Here is an 18,072-nt window from a genome sequence, read left to right as displayed (position 1 = left end):
GCTTTCAGGCCAGCTCCTTTTCAAGACCACAGAGTTGTGTTGCAAAGAGCTTAATCAGTACAAGGGGGGTGGGGAATCTCTTGAAGCAGAGTAAGTGAACAAGTAGCTGGGATGGCTGTCCAAATGTGTGGAGCCTTGTGCTAATGTGGCATTACTCCTTGTAGGCTAAGCGCTATTTATGGAGGCACCTACATGCTGAACAAGCCAATTGAAGAGATCGTGATAGAAAATGGCAAAGTGGTTGGTGTGAAATCTGAAGGGGAGGTACGGTAACTTTTTGTGACTGTCTCTGAACTGCTTGCTGTCAGGACCCTGTGTGTGTCTCTCTCTCTCTCCCTCTCTGGTGTTCCACAAGAGCAAGCATATAGTGTTCAGTAAATCTCTTGGTTTGGTGAATTTAGGCTCGTATTTCAGGATTTTTTCATTTGGACGTGTTATAAAAGCAGGATTAGAAGTACGCTTAAGCCTTGAACAGTTGGGACAGTAAGGTCACCAGCAAAACAGAATTTAAGGTGGCTTGCTTGACTTCAGGTGTAGTTCTTGCTATCCACTAGATGTGGTGAACTCTTCAAATGGGGTTTTCCTCTAATCCAGAGAGCCAGGATTGCCCAGGCTTTGCAGTAAAGCAGGTCAAGCAAAACCAAGGTCCTTTCATTGCATTCAGACTCTGAGAAGTAAAATTTAAGCAAGATATGAAACGGACTGTACCCTTGACATTAAGAGATATTGGCTGCCTGTACACTCCTGGCAGCAAGTCTCCCTCCTGCCTCCCTAGATGTACAGCAAGTTGATATGGCAAAAATCATGAACACTTACTGGCCTAGGGAGACTCTGCTTGCCTGTCTCTCAAGAAAGGCCTAAACTTTAATATGAACTACCATGCGCACATCTAATGCACAATTAGTAGGGTATTTAATACATGCTAAAATTGTTTCCCCTAGTTAAGCAAGTTGGAATAATGCATGTAAACCAACACTGGAACCCACAACAGATACTGCATATAAATAGTCCAGTTCTGACCCTCCTCTTTAGACCTTTGTCAGGCCACTTGGACACTTAACTGAATGCATCCATAATGCCTAACCTGTATGCTGTAGATGATTTGATTGCTGTCAAGGTACATTTCATAGTTGATGGGGTCAGAAGGGACCGGATCAGATTATCAAGTCTGACCCCCTGCCATGGGCAGGAAAGGATGCTTGGGTCAAACAACCCCGCCTAGGTGATTGTCTAGCTTCCTTTTGAAGACGCCCAGGGTAGGAGCCAAGCACCACTTTGCTTGGAAGTTGGTTCCAGATCCTAGCTGCCCTGACTGTGAAGTAGCGCTTCTCGATGATGTCTAGTCTGATAGTCCAGTGAGACTTGGTGCAGTTTTTTTCCCAATAAATGCAGGAAATATTATGGGTTTTCTTTTTAATTATAATTCTGGCTTATAAAATAAAGCCCATCCAGCAAAATCTGCAGGATGTTGCTAACCCCAGCTCTGTCTTGACCATTCTTCCAAGCTATAGGCAAGGCCTGAAATTAGGAGCAACCATTTTTGTGTTGGGATAATGCTGAAGATGAATCTGCTGCTTGTGGAGGTGGAGTATAAATATGGTATAGGAAAAACACCTAAATAGTTCATAGAACCACAACGCAGCTACTACCAGCTAATCTAGTCTTCTGCCTAAACTGTTAATATTACGAATTTTCATTGCGGTTTCCTGACAGGCACCTTGATGCTTCATTGATGGCATTTGTAATATGCCCTCTAGCTCTTGCCCAGAAACTGGTGCTTCTAATGAATTCTATGCCATGAGAGTGCTTCTCGTAAGATAAGACTTTCTGCTTATGGCTCCTCACTTGGGGGAATTCATTGCACTGTTTCTGTCCTTGGCAGGTTGCCCGCTGCAAACAACTCATCTGCGACCCCAGTTATGTTTCAGATCGTGTAACAAAGGTTGGTCAAGTGATTCGAGTAATCTGCATCTTAAGCCACCCAATCAAGAACACAAACGATGCCAACTCATGCCAGATCATCATTCCACAGAATCAGGTCAACCGGAAATCAGGTGCGTGGGGAAGATTGGCTGCTACCTGCTTGCCTGTTGGTGTGCTGAGTGCTTGCGTGTTAGGCTGGCGTGTTCCTCAAATCGTATTAAGTGCCTGTCCATGTGCCAGCTGGGTGCTCATAAGATTCAATGAAGTCAGAGATTTAACAAAACTAGTAGTTTGTAGTAGAAGTTTGGTCTCCTAGAAAAAGTAGGACTGAAAGGGACCTCATGAGATCTTCTTTTGGCCAAGCTTCATTAGCAGCATAGACACTGGACCAGGATGGTTTGTCCAACCTGGTCTCGGAACGTTTCCAGAGGTGGTGGAATCTATAGCTTTAAGTGTGACCTCTTCCAATATGTAACCATTCTCCTAGAGACTTCTTTGTAATCTCAGTACGTTTCTCTGCTGCAGGCTATTGCTTTTAGTCCTGTCCCTTACAGCCACAGAGAATAGTTTTAGGAAATCAGCCTCACAAGATTGTGATTGCTCTTCTTTCTTTCAGTGTCTTCCCCACAAATGCTTCCTCCTTGGAAGATTGTGAATGCTGCTGTGGCTTGGCCCAGCCCTTCTCATCTCTTACTTCTATCAGCTGCGGTTTCAGTTTCTTGGAAAAATTGCACGTGTTCTCTCCTTGGGGTTTTCCCTCAAAGGGGATGAACAAGACTCTGGTCTCATTAGGCTGTTTCCTCTTTTGCTTTGCACTGCTGTCCTTGGAGTTGAATGGAGGACACTGAAAGAGCAAAGAAAACGCCCCGCTTACTGCATAGTGATGGCTTCTGAGCTCTTTCCCATGTGTGAGTTCCTGGCCATCTCCCATAGTAGTTGGATTCTCTCCTGGTGCAGAAGGCAAATGCTGCTGTCACTTAACAGGTAGTATTGGGGCATCTAGAAATCATAGCCACTTGCACATGTAGACATGCCCACTGTGACACTTCACTGCACAGACTAATTTACTGTGCAGTAAAATGTTACTGTCTACATGTGTGCTGCAGTAAGGGCACAGTATGTTTAATTTATGCCACTTTAGAATAGTCCTGTTGGACACAGGTTTTATCTGATGCAGGAGTAAATTACTGTGCCTAAATGCACATGTAGATGGTAATGTCGGGATTAGTTTACTTTGACTCGGATTGTGCCACAGTTTATTCAGTCACATTAATTGCACATGCAGATATACCCAGCATATCCACAACTACAGAGGCAGCATTCAAACTGCTCTGCATGTACACTACAGTGACCAGAAGGCTTCTCAAAAGGACAAGGACCTTGTTCTTCTTGAGCACCAAGTACTTTGAGTCCAGTGAAATCTGTAATTTTGACTTGGCCTATGTTTTGGGGGCTGAACTAACAATCCCATCAGTTCAGTCTTTATTTGAATCTGAAGTGATTGCAGTTCAAGGCAAGTGTGTAAGGCAGAGTGGAACTTTCTGCTTTCTAAAAGCTACCTACTGAGATTTGTGTTTTTTAATAGCCGCTTAAACCAGGTTAAGCATGTCTGACTGGTTTAAGCCTCGTGCCTACGACTCAAGGAGGGGTTGTGCGGTGTGGCTTGGGGCCAGGCTGCCCTCTCCTGGACACAGCTGGAGCTGCACAGTCTTCAGCTTTTGACTGTAGTGTCCTCCTTTGGGTTGGCAATGGACTTGCTCAGCTCAAGCAATGGAGGCAGAATGAATTTGGTTCCTGCCTTACAGCTGTGGATCTCTATCAGAGGGTGTATGTTGAATGCCTTTGAATCAAAAGTTCTTTCCTAGATCCTTTGACATGCTTCTGAAAACAGGGCTTGACGGGGCCCTGCAAGGTCCTCTAGTTCAGGCTTCTGCTCAAGGCAATATCATCCCTGACTAAACTATCCCAGCCCAATGCCTGTTTAGCCTGAGGGTTTTTGAGAGCATGCAGGGAGATTCCACAACCACTTTTGGTAGCCTGTTCCAGTGCTTGACCACCCTCATAGCTGGAAAGCTCCTCCTAATTGCCAACCTAAACTACTTCTGCTGTAGCTTGAGGCGGCTGCTCCTCTGTGGCCACAGAAGAATCCATCTTGTCCTCTCTCTAATGACCCTTAAGGCACTGGAATGAATGGGACAGACGCATGGATGGATACTTCTTGTGGGCCACTTACATACATACCCAGTTAATCTCTGTTAACATCTTAAAAGTCCCTGCCGGCATAACCACCTAGGAGATCAGCTGATGTGTGTGATATGAACTTCTGACTACTTTTTTGTATGTCATCCTAGATATCTATGTCTGCATGATCTCTTCTGCACACAACGTGGCTGCACAAGGGAAGTACATTGCCATTGTTAGTACCACTGTGGAAACGGCAGATCCCGAGAGAGAAATCAAACCTGCCCTGGATCTCTTGGAGCCGATTGAACAGAAGTAAGCTTTCCTGCTTGCCCCGGCTGTCAGTCTTTTAGCTGCTCCTATGCATCAGGAATCTGCCCGACTTGGACTGCTGCTACTGCAGTGGTGGCAGACTCATCCTTGGACCTTGAGGACGTGGGGTAGTCTCCATTGGCAACGGGTCTCTGTCACCGAGTTCCCAAGTTGATTGCATCTTGGGGCCCCTAAATTTTCTTTTTCCAGCTCTTGGAGCTTCATGGCCTTTTGGTCCTGGCACTTGAAAACTGACTTGGCCTCTTCGCTGTGGGGAGGTCCTTGTATCGGTATCCTAAAGCATTGGGTAATTAAAGGCAAACTAAAAAATGTCTTCTCTCATAGGTTTGTTAGCATCAGTGACCTGTTTGCACCAACTGACTTGGGAACTGAAAGCCAGGTTAGTATGAATGGCCAACAGCCAGATTGATATGCCTGTGTGTAAGGGGAGAAAATGGAGACACTAAGCTGTGAAACTTCTTTTTCCAGATCTTTATTTCTCGCACTTACGATGCTACCACTCACTTTGAGACAACATGCGATGACATCAAAGATATTTATAAGCGGATGATGGGATCAGATTTTGACTTTGAAGAAATGAAGCGCAAGAAAAACGATATCTATGGGGAGGAGGAACAGCAGTAATGAGCAAATGTCTAATTAGGAGAAATTTAAATGGGCTAATATGAATATATAAGGAACTTAATGAACACTGTATGAAATTCAATATTGTAAGGCCTGCTTTTGTAATCACATCTCTGAGAGATTGAAGAGTACTGCACTGTTAAATGCTCCCCTTCTGGATATCATGTGTTTAACTATTTCATTCTAGTAGGGCTGCTGTCCAGATGACTGACCTGATTTAACCATTACTAACCTTGTAAGCAAACAGCAGACTGTTTGTCAGACTTAAGTGTTGGTGCATACTGAAATAACTCATTGACAGCTGTGTTTACTTTTTTTTTTTTTTGTATTTTTAATCATTTGTAAACATACTTCACAATGATGTGCTTCTGGTGTATTAGTAACCTTGACAGATGTCATTCAGACCTGATATTGAGAAACACCTCGGCTGAGCACCCCATTGCTGTGGACAGCATCCCTAAAGTCTTACCCATCAATCTTAACTCTGTGGCAAGTTGTATTATGGACAAAGCCCACCTCTATTGTAGCAGCAACTGTTGGCGTAGTTCTGGGCACAGGGCCTAACCCACACTTCAGCTTCTAAAACAGTTTACATCAGTTGGAACACAGCTGTGCCTAAAGGTTCCTTTGTGTTTTAATCCAATAAAATTGAGAGAACAAATTACAAAGCAGGCAAGATGTGAAAGTATTTTCTGTACCCATGTGGCTTCTTGGATGGACCAAACTGCACTGCAGTATTGATATGACAGAGCCTGTGCTCCTGATGTCTCTTGAAGGCTCCAAATGATTTCTGTACTGCGAAGTAAAGCCAAATTCTGGAAACCAGTCCTGTGCTCTGGTCTGATTCGCTCCCATAGTGTACGAAGGGCAGCCACTTTCCCTGAGATCTCCAAGCGGTCTTGCTTTAATAATAGCAAAGAGCATACTTCCTTGGTGTGTTTTTTCTCTGCTGCAGCTGTTTCTAAAGGAAGCCTGCATCTTACTGGCAAGTACTTGTTGGCCTCCTTGCTGAGGTAGGGGAGAGGACTGAGCCCTGCCATACTGAATGGCACATGCTGTTAAAGCCATTAATGGGGATGGGTACAGCTTTGCTGGTGGCCAGGTCTGAGCGCAGCTCTCTCTCTGGCCATGCCAGGACTGATTTGAGCTCTGTGAGTCTCCCTTGCTTGGTACAGACCTGCAAGCAGTGCAGCATCTTGCTTTGAAAGGGTAAAGAACAATCCAGCTGGATGTTGGGTAATGGGCCTGACGGCCTACAGTCTTGCAGGCCTCTCTCTAAGCCTTTCTCCCCCAACAGCTGCTTCTGATCAATCCATTTCCAGATGCTAGCAAACCCTCGTGTTCTCAGGAGTGTCTCTGAGGTAGGAGCTCCACTAGAGAGCTCTTACCCCCTCCAAAATATCAGTGGTGACAGTACAGCTGACAGCTGCCCCAGGTTTCTTGTATGGGGCTGGAGCCCAACTCAGCCAGGAGGGGGAGTGCTAAGAATTGACACAAGCTGCTAGCCCTCCCCACTCTGTCCTGTGCAAAGCTGGCTTTTTTCTTGGCTTGAATGTGACCCGAGTCCAAACACAACTGTAAGTTAAATGCTGAATCTCCAGCACTGCTGAGCTCTTGGCCTGAAGCAGCAGCCAGGTGACCTGTGCACTGAGTGTAGTTACTTCAGACCAGCATTTTCCTCAAGAGGAGCAGAGCCCCTGCTGGGGATACTTGTAGTAGCTTCTAAAAGAAATTGGGACACCCAAACTAAGGAGCAGATGCACATGCTGCTTGAAAGGGCCTGGAAGTGCCCAAGACCCTGCACCAGAGCACCTCTTTAAACCAAGTACTGCTCCGAGCACTAGGTTACATATGCATGGGCACCACACGGGAGCTTGGTTTCAAGTGCCTCTGCTGAGGCCAGAGCTGTCTCCAATCCCCTCTCCTCCCCCCTACAACAGGGAGGGGCGATGCAGGGCATTTTGGAGCCCCAGACATCTCCAGACTCCCCATCCCACCATGTGAGGATCTACAGCTTGCCACAACTTGCTCTAGCACCCCTGGGCTCTTGCTGGAGGAATTGGCAGCATTTTTATCCATTCCAACCAGGAATGGCACAAGGGTATTTCTAAAGGCCTTTCACTTGGAAGTGTTTCCATCATTACACCTGTTGTTACTATCAATGGCAGGTCAGTCTGGCTTCTTGTAACTTAGGCAGTTGATTTCCATCTTGAGCTTGTCCCATCAGGTAGTTAGTACCAGCAAAGTGCAGGTTTGGCCAGGGGGTGGGAGAATTAAATGCCTTGATCCTAATGGCTGACTCAGTGCTAGCAGAGCTTTAAAGATCAGAGCCCCTCTGAAGGATTACTACAATTAGAGGCTGCTGATGGTTTAAGAGGTAGGAAGATCCTTTTCCTTGGGGTACGAGCCTTCTTGGGAGCTTCTGCATTGCCACAAATTCAAATACACAGACAAGGATAGTGTTCTTCAACTCCCTTAAACACTTGATAGTGGTTTTGGGCAATCCCTTGGTCCCCAAACGGCATTTTTTGAATGCATCTATTAATTGCCGTCCATATGAAGAGTACTCTAATGTCTTAGTCCCTTGTCTGAATCTGCTGCTTTTCGTGTTGGTAACCTTTGGGAGAGCTTGCTGCCGCGTGGCGATTTAAGCCATGAGAAGAAGGTACTTTACCGTACCCTCTTCTAAAAACATCAGCTTTTTATGCCATTGGAACGGGCGGTGAAACAAAGGCAGTTTTTGTAGGACTGGCTGTTGTAGAAGACTAACTCTGTGAGCCTGAGTTTTTCACTTTTGTGTTGCAGGTTGTACTCACTTGACTTGAAATGCTTTGTTGTAACCCTGCTGTCTCTTCAGGTGCCAGGTCTCCTGCCTACAAGCCTTCAGTATTAAGCCACTTGTTCCCTTTGGGGGAAGCAGAGGCGAGAGGTGCCACCACCTCAGGCCTTCACAGGTGCCATCTCTACAGGAAGGTAAATGAACAGCTTGTGTCTTTGCGTTGGGAGAAGCAGACTTGGACTCTTCCAGCTTCTGGAAAAGGATCTTCCCTGGGAAAAGTTGATTGCTTCTAAGATGGCAAGGTAGGCTCCCCACAACCCCGCTTCTCCCCCTAAAGTAGGACTGATCAAAGATGTTCTTTAGCATTTCCACTGCTCCTTGCATGTGCAAGCAACTGTTTGCATTTTTCTTATTGTGAACTAGGAGTTACGTAAACCGCGATTCGGCCTTTTGGAGCTGGTTGAGTTACTCCCGTCAGGTGAGAGAGAAACCAGATAAGAGCACAGGTGATGCAGAAGTTATGGGGCACATTAAAGACCTGCATGACATCACACACAGTACAACTGCTCTAGTTTCTGCTGCAGGGGTCAGTCAGGTCATTGCTCTTGCACCCAGTGAAAGCTGGGATCAAATTGGGTTACCACCTAGCAGGCAACTATCATTGTAGTATTTTTTGTTCAAGAGATGTAGACAAGAGGGCCTGTGATGGGCACCAATACCTTCTGGACCGCTCCTTGCTTCAAAACAGTGACAGGTGTTTAGCAAGACGGCAGTCAGAAAGTGACTGGTGCTGGTTTTTGAGCCAACCAGTCGTAGGCATCCACGTGCCAATCGAAAACTTCATCAAAGAATTTCTCAAGCCCACAAAAAAAATGTCTGGGGTATCACCAGCAGCAAGTGACGTTTGTAGCCTAAACTAGCCAAAGGCTTTTGTGGCTGAGGCCGTCTCCTGGATTATAGTCTCTGCTCAGCATGATCCTAACCTAAGCGGAGGCCTTAAACCCCCGAGCTATTTCTTGCTAAACCAAAGGAAGGTCTTGGGGTTACCGAGGGAGGCAGAACGCAGGATCCCTGAACTCTGGGGCGTGGGCAAAACGCTTCGCTCATCTCTACCACAGCATTTGTCATTCTTCTCTGTCAAGAAAACCCTAAATGAAGACAGGCAAGGTCTAGGAGAGATGTGTCATTTTCCTGTTTTATTAGTCAAACTCTGTACAAAGGTGTCCTGTACACAACTGCGTTTCCCGTAGTTCACTTTTATTTAAAAAAAAAAAAAAAAGGGGGGTTAGTTACAAAAACATCTTCCAAATACATCGGGAACGTATATCTTACAAACGTTGTTTTAGTGCTGAATGGGCCTTTCAATCCATCGGCTTTGTGGAAGGCCATAAATATGTGCTCTTGGTTTCGGCATCCGGTTGTCCTATTTACAAGATTTCCGTACAGTGGAAAATAAAGGAGTTGCAATAGTGTAACGGTACCATTAAAAAAAATGACTGCAGCAACTTGACCTGTAGTGTCGATTGGGCTGTCGCAAGCTGACTGCCAGCACAGTAATCCTCAACCGCCATTTAAAATGTACAACCTCCCCCCGCCCCTCCCCTCCCCTCCCGCCCGCTGATACAACATGCATCTTGTGTACATATGTACATGACCACCCAGGTATAGAAACGGGTTGCTGGGATGGACCGGCATCGCTCCCAGCTGTTAAGTAAATCGTTTTGCTTCCTCTGGTCTTGATTCAGTTAACAAACACTCCCCTTTGGAAAATAAAATAATTTAAAACATTGCATATGTTAAAATACCTCTCTAAGCAACCTGGGACTGGGGCCCAATAGCATTGTAAGAAAGCTTCTGACTGACCAGCCTTTAATAAAGTCTAATCACCTACCCAACTAAAAGGAAGGGAAGTCACCTGTTCTTTCTGCACAGGGGGTTTATTGTGCAGTCGCAGGACCTGAAAGAATAAAGTTCTTTCCATCTCGAATGCTTAAAAGCATAGCAACGAGCTCCACTTTGTTCTTCGTCTTCACTAGGGGTGGGGAGGCCTGGGCTCGACTTCCATCACCTAGAACAAAATGAGTGTTACTTGGCAGTAGGTCCTTGTGGCAGTAAGGTCGCCCAGACGGCCCTTGGGACCAGGGATGAGAGCGGGTCAACCCGCTGCATGCAGCTGCATGGAAGCAGGACGTTGGCTGCTGTGGCTCTCCAGGTATGACATGTTGTGTTAGGAGTGACCGTAATTGCATGAAAAACAGACTAAGGATGTGTGTAGGATGGTTTGGATGCGACCCCCAGAGATCTCTTCTAGCCTACTTCTATGATGACTACCGCAGTGAAACTCAAGGCTGGCTCAGAGATGCGAGCAGTCAGAGTGAGCCACCACCAAACACAACCCTGGAGGTGAACTGCGCAAGCATTCTCCAGTCCAAGAAACACCCGTGACAGTCCAGCAAGGTGCGGATGCGGGGCAGGCTGCTGGCACGGGTGCTCGTCTTGGGGATGGAGTTTGCATGACGCCAGGAGGGCAGTGAAGAAAGAATGCTGCTGCCGTAGCACAATACCAAGCGACCGGCTGGAGACCGCCGTGGCTCAGAGCTGTGGGCTGAGCGCCTTGGCTTGGACCATCCCGGCACAAGGGCAGGTGGATACAAGTCTAGCAAGGCTTCGGGGTTTTTTGGGCTGAACTCAGGCACCTGTGCAGTGCGAGCAGAGTTGGGCTCTTCTTGTGTCCACAGCTGGGTTCCTCTGAGCTTTCCAGAAAAGGTCCCCAGGGCTGAGCCACAAAGGGGTGCCTGCCATGTCTCCCCCCCCCAACCCACCACTACCTTTATCTGTCCTTGCCCTCACTCACATCAGGAAGCTATTTGCCCCTTGCAAATTAAGGAGGTCTCCTCTTACACCTTCCCCTTGCTTCTCTGCCCAGGGGAGGGTGGCTGAGGAGGGATTCGCTTATCCCAGTGCAAAGCAGCGAGGATGGGACTCGGGCCCAGCACGGAGCAGCTGCCTGCTGTCAAGGCAAGATCTGCTAATGTCCTTCTGACACTGTTCGGCCTAATGCAGAGGGCCGGGCCTCAGTTTAATCCGCAGGATGCAGCCACATTCTCCTGCCTTGCCTCAGCCGATCAGTGAACAGACAAGGACAGCAAAGGTAACGTGGATGTCTGGTTGCTTGGTCTGTCAGACCTGCTTCTTCCCTTGCCACCCCTCAGACAGCTCGTGCCCTTGTTAAGCAGGAGGGAGGCATGGGGAGAGGGGAGGAGGAGGGAGCTGGAGCGGAAGCAGTGGCAGGTGCAGACTGGGGATCTCAGACAGATGCGTGATCTGCCAGCAGGCGGTAGCTCCATGCCTTGCACACGTGTCTCAAAACATGGCGCTGCCCTGGGGACAGCGGGCACCTGACCCAGCAACCAGCCCAGCAGGGAACGGGCACGAGCTGAGCAGGATGTGTGCAGGCTGAGCACCTGCTGCTCCTCTCTCCCAGCACCTGGAAGGGTGCTACAGCTGTAGCACAAGGCCTCCTCCAGTCCAACTCCCTAGTGGTTGTGGCTCACAAGCCTCTGCCACCAGGTGCTAAGGCAACAGGCAGCAGCAGGTGGCATCCTGGGATGCTCCAGAGCTTGGAGAGGCCATCCCCAAAGGCTTGAGATGCAGCTGTAGTTCCCAGTCTCAGGGCACCAGGTGGAAACGCTGAGCATGCACACTCCAGCAGCGAGGGAGGGAAAGAACTGAGTCACAAGCTCGAAGGGTATAACGAGCCCCCAGAAGAGTTCCTGCAGGCAGCGCTAGGACTCTGCTGCCTCACGCATGAGAAGATGGGCATGTCCCCTCCATGATTTACAAGTCTCCCATTAATGGCTCTCCCAGCTGATCTGCTGCTTCTGCAGGTCAGCACCCCCAGCGCGGGCATGGGCGCGCTCCTTGGAAGTGCTCACCCACATAAGCCCCCCAGTACCAGTAATCCCTTCTTACCAGTAGCTTCTTTTAAAGGGAGCAGCCACCTTCTGCACAGTGCCGATGAAAGTGTTCACGTCCACCACGAGGATCCCTTTGCTTTCAAAGGCCTCTCTGCTGATGCTAGGCTTATCTGTAAGTGGAAAAAAAACCAAATGAGCGGTAAGAATGCGCGTGAAAAAAATGAGTGTGCTTTTTTTCCTTAGAGAAAAACGTCCAGTAAGTCGGCATTGCTACAGATCTACCCAGGTGAGTGATCCGTGTGTCAGGTGGGCACGTCCACCTCTGAGGGCACTGGGATTCTCCACGGGTGCCAGCAGGTTGATGGAGCGTGCTTTGGGAATAACCACTGGGCAACCAGTCATACAATAAAGAAAATACATGGATGGATCTTGAAACATGCCAAGGAAGTTGCCAGCTAGACAATTCATCCTGCCTCACGCAGGGAGGTTGGACTAGATCACCTCTGGAGGTCACTTCCAGCCTGACTTCTCCACAATTTCTACTCACCCTGTTATGGCGATACCTTTTGTGGACCAAGCTAATCGTGGCCTGGACAATCATGGACAACACCGCTACCACACTCTGAGTGATGAAACCTGCCTGTCAAACATGCAATCACCTGTCCCAGAGAAGGGGAAACTCACTGTTTTCTAAGCTGCTACTGAGAAGCGGAGCTGCGGCTTCTGGCTTGGGCCCTCTTCATCTTCCAGCTACAGACTCATAGCTGGGCACGAACCCTGTGCTCCACCTTCCCAGCTATGAAGGGCAGCATGTGTGCAGGGCTCAGAGCTCTAATGCCTCAGCGTGCGGTTATCTTGGGCATGTGTGACTGGATAGTGTGCAAAAGGTTGGAGGTGAAGCTGTTTCACAGCCCCCATCTATTTTCTGCTCTGCTCTGTTGAGTGGCTGGTGAGGTTAGAACAGGAGAACCTCAAGCGTCTTGAAGGTTGTTACAGGCCAGACAGGCCTCTGCAAGGCAGGGATTGTCTCAGCTCCGTAATTACTGGACACGTGGGCAAGTTGCAGGGCAGGGAGGTTGGGAGACGGTCGGGTGGAGAAGTCCAACAGTAACGTAGCTGGGGATAAAACAGAAGGGCTGCTCCCAGCCACTAGCAGACACTTTATCAAGCCCACAGTTTGCCTCCTTCAGAAGCTTTGCGTTAACTGAAGTCCTTGCTCTACATGCATGTCTGCATTGGTGTGTTACTGCAGGAGAAAGTTCAGAAGAGAGCCCAGAGCCACCTGCAAATGCGTGCAGGCTGCCCCCGCCTCGTGGTATGCTTCATTCCCCCTGGCTGTCATCCTCCATAGGCCATCAGCCATTTGAAGACAGTGAAGCACCCAACAGTGGGCCACCTGTATTGACTGGGACATAAGGATGGTACCATACAACCAACAGCCTATTGCTTGTATGTGCGGTGGGTAAGGGTGTCATTCATGGAGCTGCACTGCACAGCACCAGTCCTGACAGTTGGCCTATCGCTTACTTTGTGATCAACCCGGGCTGAGCACCTAAACCACTCAAATGACTCAGAATCCTTTGGGCCCCAGCCACGTGTTACATGGTTAATCACGCAATAAGACTGGCCACAGTGCAGAGTGAGACCAGCTACAGGTGCAGTCGTTATCACACAATTGACTGCGTAATGGCACAATAATTTAGACAGGCCATATATGTAAAGTAATTATCACGCCATAAAGATGTCGGTCCTGCTATAAAAAGAGCGGACCAGCAACAAAGGTAGTGCTTGAGAAATGTGCAACTTCATACCCGTTTTCTAGCCTGCTTTAATTTGAATGTGTGGCAGGGTCCTTAGCCTACTTCATAACATAACTGCACTCTGTTTAACTGGTGAAACCAGTGCATTATTGGTGAAAGTGGGTGTGCCTAAACATGCAAATGCTGCTAGATGGGTTTATTCTGCAGTAATTTACTGCAGAGTAAACCCATCCTGGGCAGGTATCTACATGTGCAGGCATTTGGGAGCAACATAGAGACAGCAACTTCCACCCTGCTCTGCCTCCCTGCAGCAGTCAGGGGGAGACCCAGGCTCCCCCTGGGTGCTAGCCCAGTGGCTAGCAGGGAGCACAGGGACAGAAGACTGCTTCCTGCCCCTGGGAGCTGCCCAGGGTGGGCTCTGATGGCAGAGCCTGGGCTGGGACAATGTGCCCCTGCCCTGGCAGCAGAGAGCTCCCAGCCTCAGCTCTGTGGTCAGAGTGGGGGCTGAGATTGCTCCCTGCCCCCAGGAGCTACCTGCTACTAGGGTGGGCTCTGGTGGTAGAGCCTGTGCTGGGACAGTGTCCCCCTGCCCCAGCAGCAAGCAGCTCCTGGAGGCAGGGAGCAATCTCCCACTCCCCACTGCCCAGGAGCAAATTTGCTCCAGGTCAGCTGTCTACATGTGCCTTACTGTGCAGTAACTACTCTGCAGTTCATTTGCTACCTGCATTTGCAGGTGGTAAATTAACTGCGGAGTAAACCAATTTACTGCGCAGTAAGGATCTGCACGCGTAGATCAGTGCTTCCCAAACTTTTCCTCATCATGACCCCAATTCTGACCCCATTTCCTCAGCATGGCCTCTCACTCCTAACCGGAACCCTCCCATCCTGCTTCCTCCCCCAACAGGTGCTTGTCGCTCACTGACTAGCAGCCATTAATTTCAAGGCTTCAAAGGCCCTGAACTGACTAGAACCTGTTCATTTCAAGGCTGCTAATAGGGGGACCTATGTGGTTTTGAGAAAAAGGGGAGAGCGTTAATAAGGTGCAAAATAAGGTTAGCTATTTCATTAGCTGATGCTTAACCTCAGTCTTGAGGTTAAGCATGCAGCGGCAGACACTGCATTAACATCCCGAGCAAATTTCTTACCTGTGAGATACATCGCAAACCTGGCACTGATGTGCTGCACCTGCAAGTTCAGCAAGCACTTGAGATGCTCTGATTTTGTGGATGACTTGGAGTCGCACTGGTGGTAGTGAAGGACTTCCACGATATTCACCCCCTGGCAGGACTTCAGGATCAAGTTCTTTTTATGAGCATTCGAGTCCACCCTGTTGGAACAGAGACACAGGTTTAAACCGCGAGTCATGGTGCCACACTGCGGATCCAACAGAACCATCATGAGGCTTTTCTTCCACACCCGGCTTTCTTTCCCAGGGATTTTTCTCCTTCCTCTGCTCATGTTTCTTAGGCTTTTTTAACCTGCACTAATGTGATTATATCCATTCCCACTGCACCCCACAAACCAACCAACCAGCTCCAAACCAAAAGACCTCTTAGGAAGTTTGACAAAACAACCCTAAAACCAACCACTGCTCAGTGGTTCCCAGGGTGGTTTTGTGGCCACCATCTCGGGTCTCCTGTTATAACATCACAACGAGACTGGAAAAGTGCACCTTGGGTCTGGCTCTGACTGTTTTGGGTTTTGCTGATCTGTATCAGGCAGGGTTTTTAAAAAATATATATCTATTTGCTTCTCTGCCACTTCTGATTTTAAGATTTCCAGCATGAACTGACAGAAACAAATGCTTCTCAGGGGAAAAAAAACCCGAGTGAACAAAAAGTAACGTGAACAGACCTTGTGGCCTTCATGACAGTCTCCGCTACATACCAATCCCTACCTGTCCATACCAGACCAAACTGAAGACCCTGTTAGATTGCTTAGGCAATGGATAGAAGACAAGCAGAAGGGCTGGAGCTTAAATCACAGAAAAAAGGGGCTGGGACAAACCTCAAGAGATCATCTCATCAACCCTCTGCTCATGCTGGATTCCCTCTGGCTCAAGTATTCATTTAACTTGCACTTCACAACATCCCGTGATGGAGATTTCCCATCCTTTCTAGTTAATCAGTCCCCGTGCTTAGCCATCCTCTCAGAATATTCTTCCTAATAACCAACCTCAGCCCCTTTTGTTGCCATTCAAGCCCTTTGCTTCTTTCTTATCCCCGAGGTATGGAGATGAGTCAAATGCCCGAACTCTTGGAACAACCCTTTCCATACTGGAAGGCTGCTTTCCATCCCCCCAACCCGTTAGTTTTCTCTCCTCCAGACTAATGAACCCCACTTCTTTCAACCTTTCCTCGCATGTCATGGTTTCCAGGCCTCTAGCCTGGACTTCCCATGAATCTGACTGGGAAACCGGGGGCTCTGTGATGTGATTACCTTACATCTTCTTTTAGCTTTTTACTTTCTTTGTAGTGAAGCAACCATCGCCACCGCCCAGTACCATTCAGCTTCTCCAGCGCTTTAACCATTTCTTTCAGCTGACCTGTGGAAAGAGCATCCACCGTGTTCAGGCAAGAACCTCCCAACGTGGAGTCTGAGAATCAGGGGCTGCTTCTGTGCATGCCCACAGAGCTTGAGGACAGTGTTGGGGGCTGCTGTACTGGGATGTTTCACACCAGTTCTGTATGTCTGGCTTTCCAAGCCAGGACTAGCATGGACAGCATAGTGAGGCACTGTACGTGCATCAGCCAGCTCATCTGAGAGGCACAGTTTATCGGCACGTGCCCCGTGCCATCCAAAGCTGGCTATGCTACTATTCAGAGGAAGTTGCGTTAGTCGCACATCTCAGTATGGCACCTGCTAGCCCTGCACTGGGGCAGTACAGACTTGCCCTATGAAATGGAAAGATACGCCAACCCGCACTACATATGAGATGTATGCGATCCTGATTTTAACGAGCCACCCAGAGGCATAAAACATAGCAGATTTTCTGCCCCTCTATTTTCAGCGGTGGTTCAAGAGGTTAAAAAAATTGGTAGTATTTTCCTAGGCTGCTAGTTGAATCCAGCTCAGGTTGAGTTTGCCCAAGTGAAAGCCCTCTAGAGCCAGAGGCATGTCCCCATATTTTTGCCATCTACTGTATTCAATTGAAGCCATCGTTTCCACAGCTACTCTCCAAGCTACCCTCCTGGAACAAATAAGCTGTGTCCACATGTAAGAAAGGAGGAGCAGGGGGTGGAAACGTGGAACTCACCTAAAGTGACCGTTTCTAATACTTCCTCGTCTGAGACCACGAAGCCGCCCATGTGGAACAGGTCCTGGTAGGTGTGGTCCGTTACGTCCTCCGGGCCATCCACGCCCACAAAGGTCACGTTTGGGCAGTGCTTTAGCCGCAGCAAGGAAGGGATCTGTGAGAGGCAAACACATCCTTCATGCCTTACACGTGCTTCCTAGCAAGTGAGAGTTCACACCCACTGCTAGAAGACTCGTTCCTTCCTCTTCCAGGAGATGCTAGGTCTTGGGGTCTCAACCACTGTCCCTTGCTTTAGTCCCTTACCCTCAGGTCTCCACAGGCCAGTCCCCTCTAGCTCTAGACAATTAAGTGACCCCCAAAGAGCCTCTTACTGTGGGGGAGATGAGGCACCTGGAGGGACCCACTGCCCTGAGCCAGGCACTGAGGAGTGAGGGCCCTGAGGAAGGGACTCGTGGATGCCACCAAGGTGCGTGGGAGATGCTGAAGGGAGGGGGACCCCAAAAGCAGTTAGATGCCTACATCCAGACTGCACCAACTTGCTAGCCCCACTCAGGGCTCTGAACTGTGACCTCTCTCCTGGACATAGCAGGGTTACAGTGATGTTGCAGCTGTGACGGTCCAGGAATTACGGGAGAGGCAAGGATTGCTTGCGGGAGGCGTCTCTCTTATTGGAACAAGTTCATGGCTGGTATAGAGGGAGTCAGGCTTTTGAATGCAAGGCATTCCTCATCAGGTCGGAGCAGTAAGAGCCAGCACAGCATCATCGGTTGTAATAAAAGGGAGCAAAATAATTCTCAGAGCCAGCAGACAAACACTTAGCAGAAGAAAAGCAGCAGCTTGTTGGGAGATGGAGGCCTGTTGAAAGGGTGGAGGGTCATTCTCACCTTACATGAGCAGGGAGAATTCAGGGATCAGGTAGGTTATAATGTCCCATAAACCCAATATCAGTATTAAGTCCTTGGTTCTGAGTGTCCAGCAAGCTTATGAACTGATTTTCCCAAGTACAGGCATCTGCCCCCCTTCTGACACACCAATGGCAATAGCATCCCCGTGTCTTGTTACGCATACAGCCCATACCTAGGGCACTCGGCTGGGACCAGGGAGACTGTGTTCAAAGTCATAGAATCAGAAGTCGGGTCAGACGGGACCTTGTAGATCTTCAAGTCCGACCCCCTGCCTGGGCAGGAGAAAAACTAGGCTCAAATGATCCCAGCTACGTAGGCATCAAGCCTCCTCTTAAAGCCCCCCAGGGTAGGAGCCAGCACCACTTCCCTTGGAAGTTGGTTCCAGCTCCTGGCC

The 18,072-nt window shown here is 48.7% G+C and overlaps 2 protein-coding genes across 5 annotated transcripts in view; one reads left to right on the top strand and one right to left on the bottom strand.

Moving 5' to 3' along the window:
- Positions 1 to 5,884, top strand: part of GDI2 (GDP dissociation inhibitor 2) — a 16,395-nt gene extending 10,511 nt beyond the window's left edge. For both annotated transcript variants that reach the window (XM_019543793.1, XM_019543794.1), the window contains 5 exons: positions 165 to 264; positions 1,883 to 2,054; positions 4,275 to 4,419; positions 4,762 to 4,816; positions 4,906 to 5,884. In XM_019543793.1, coding sequence (XP_019399338.1) covers positions 165 to 264; positions 1,883 to 2,054; positions 4,275 to 4,419; positions 4,762 to 4,816; positions 4,906 to 5,061 — 628 coding nt within the window. In that variant the 3' untranslated portion in view covers positions 5,062 to 5,884. The remainder of the gene's footprint in view (positions 1 to 164; positions 265 to 1,882; positions 2,055 to 4,274; positions 4,420 to 4,761; positions 4,817 to 4,905) is intronic.
- A 3,131-nt stretch (positions 5,885 to 9,015) lies between these two features.
- FAM208B (family with sequence similarity 208 member B) overlaps positions 9,016 to 18,072 on the bottom strand; it is a 42,397-nt gene continuing 33,340 nt past the window's right edge. For all 3 annotated transcript variants that reach the window (XM_019543789.1, XM_019543791.1, XM_019543790.1), the window contains exons 11-15: positions 16,774 to 16,927; positions 15,957 to 16,062; positions 14,663 to 14,844; positions 11,813 to 11,927; positions 9,016 to 9,908 (exon numbers count right to left, since the gene is read on the bottom strand). In XM_019543789.1, coding sequence (XP_019399334.1) covers positions 9,905 to 9,908; positions 11,813 to 11,927; positions 14,663 to 14,844; positions 15,957 to 16,062; positions 16,774 to 16,927 — 561 coding nt within the window. In that variant the 3' untranslated portion in view covers positions 9,016 to 9,904. The remainder of the gene's footprint in view (positions 9,909 to 11,812; positions 11,928 to 14,662; positions 14,845 to 15,956; positions 16,063 to 16,773; positions 16,928 to 18,072) is intronic.

The sequence above is a fragment of the Crocodylus porosus genome, unplaced genomic scaffold (assembly GCF_001723895.1).
Source record: "Crocodylus porosus isolate Cpor-Errol unplaced genomic scaffold, CroPor_comp1, whole genome shotgun sequence".
In the NCBI taxonomy this organism is placed as follows: domain Eukaryota; kingdom Metazoa; phylum Chordata; order Crocodylia; family Crocodylidae; genus Crocodylus; species Crocodylus porosus.
The sequence above is the reverse complement of the archived record's forward strand: the minus strand, read 5'-3'. Positions and strand labels throughout refer to the sequence as shown.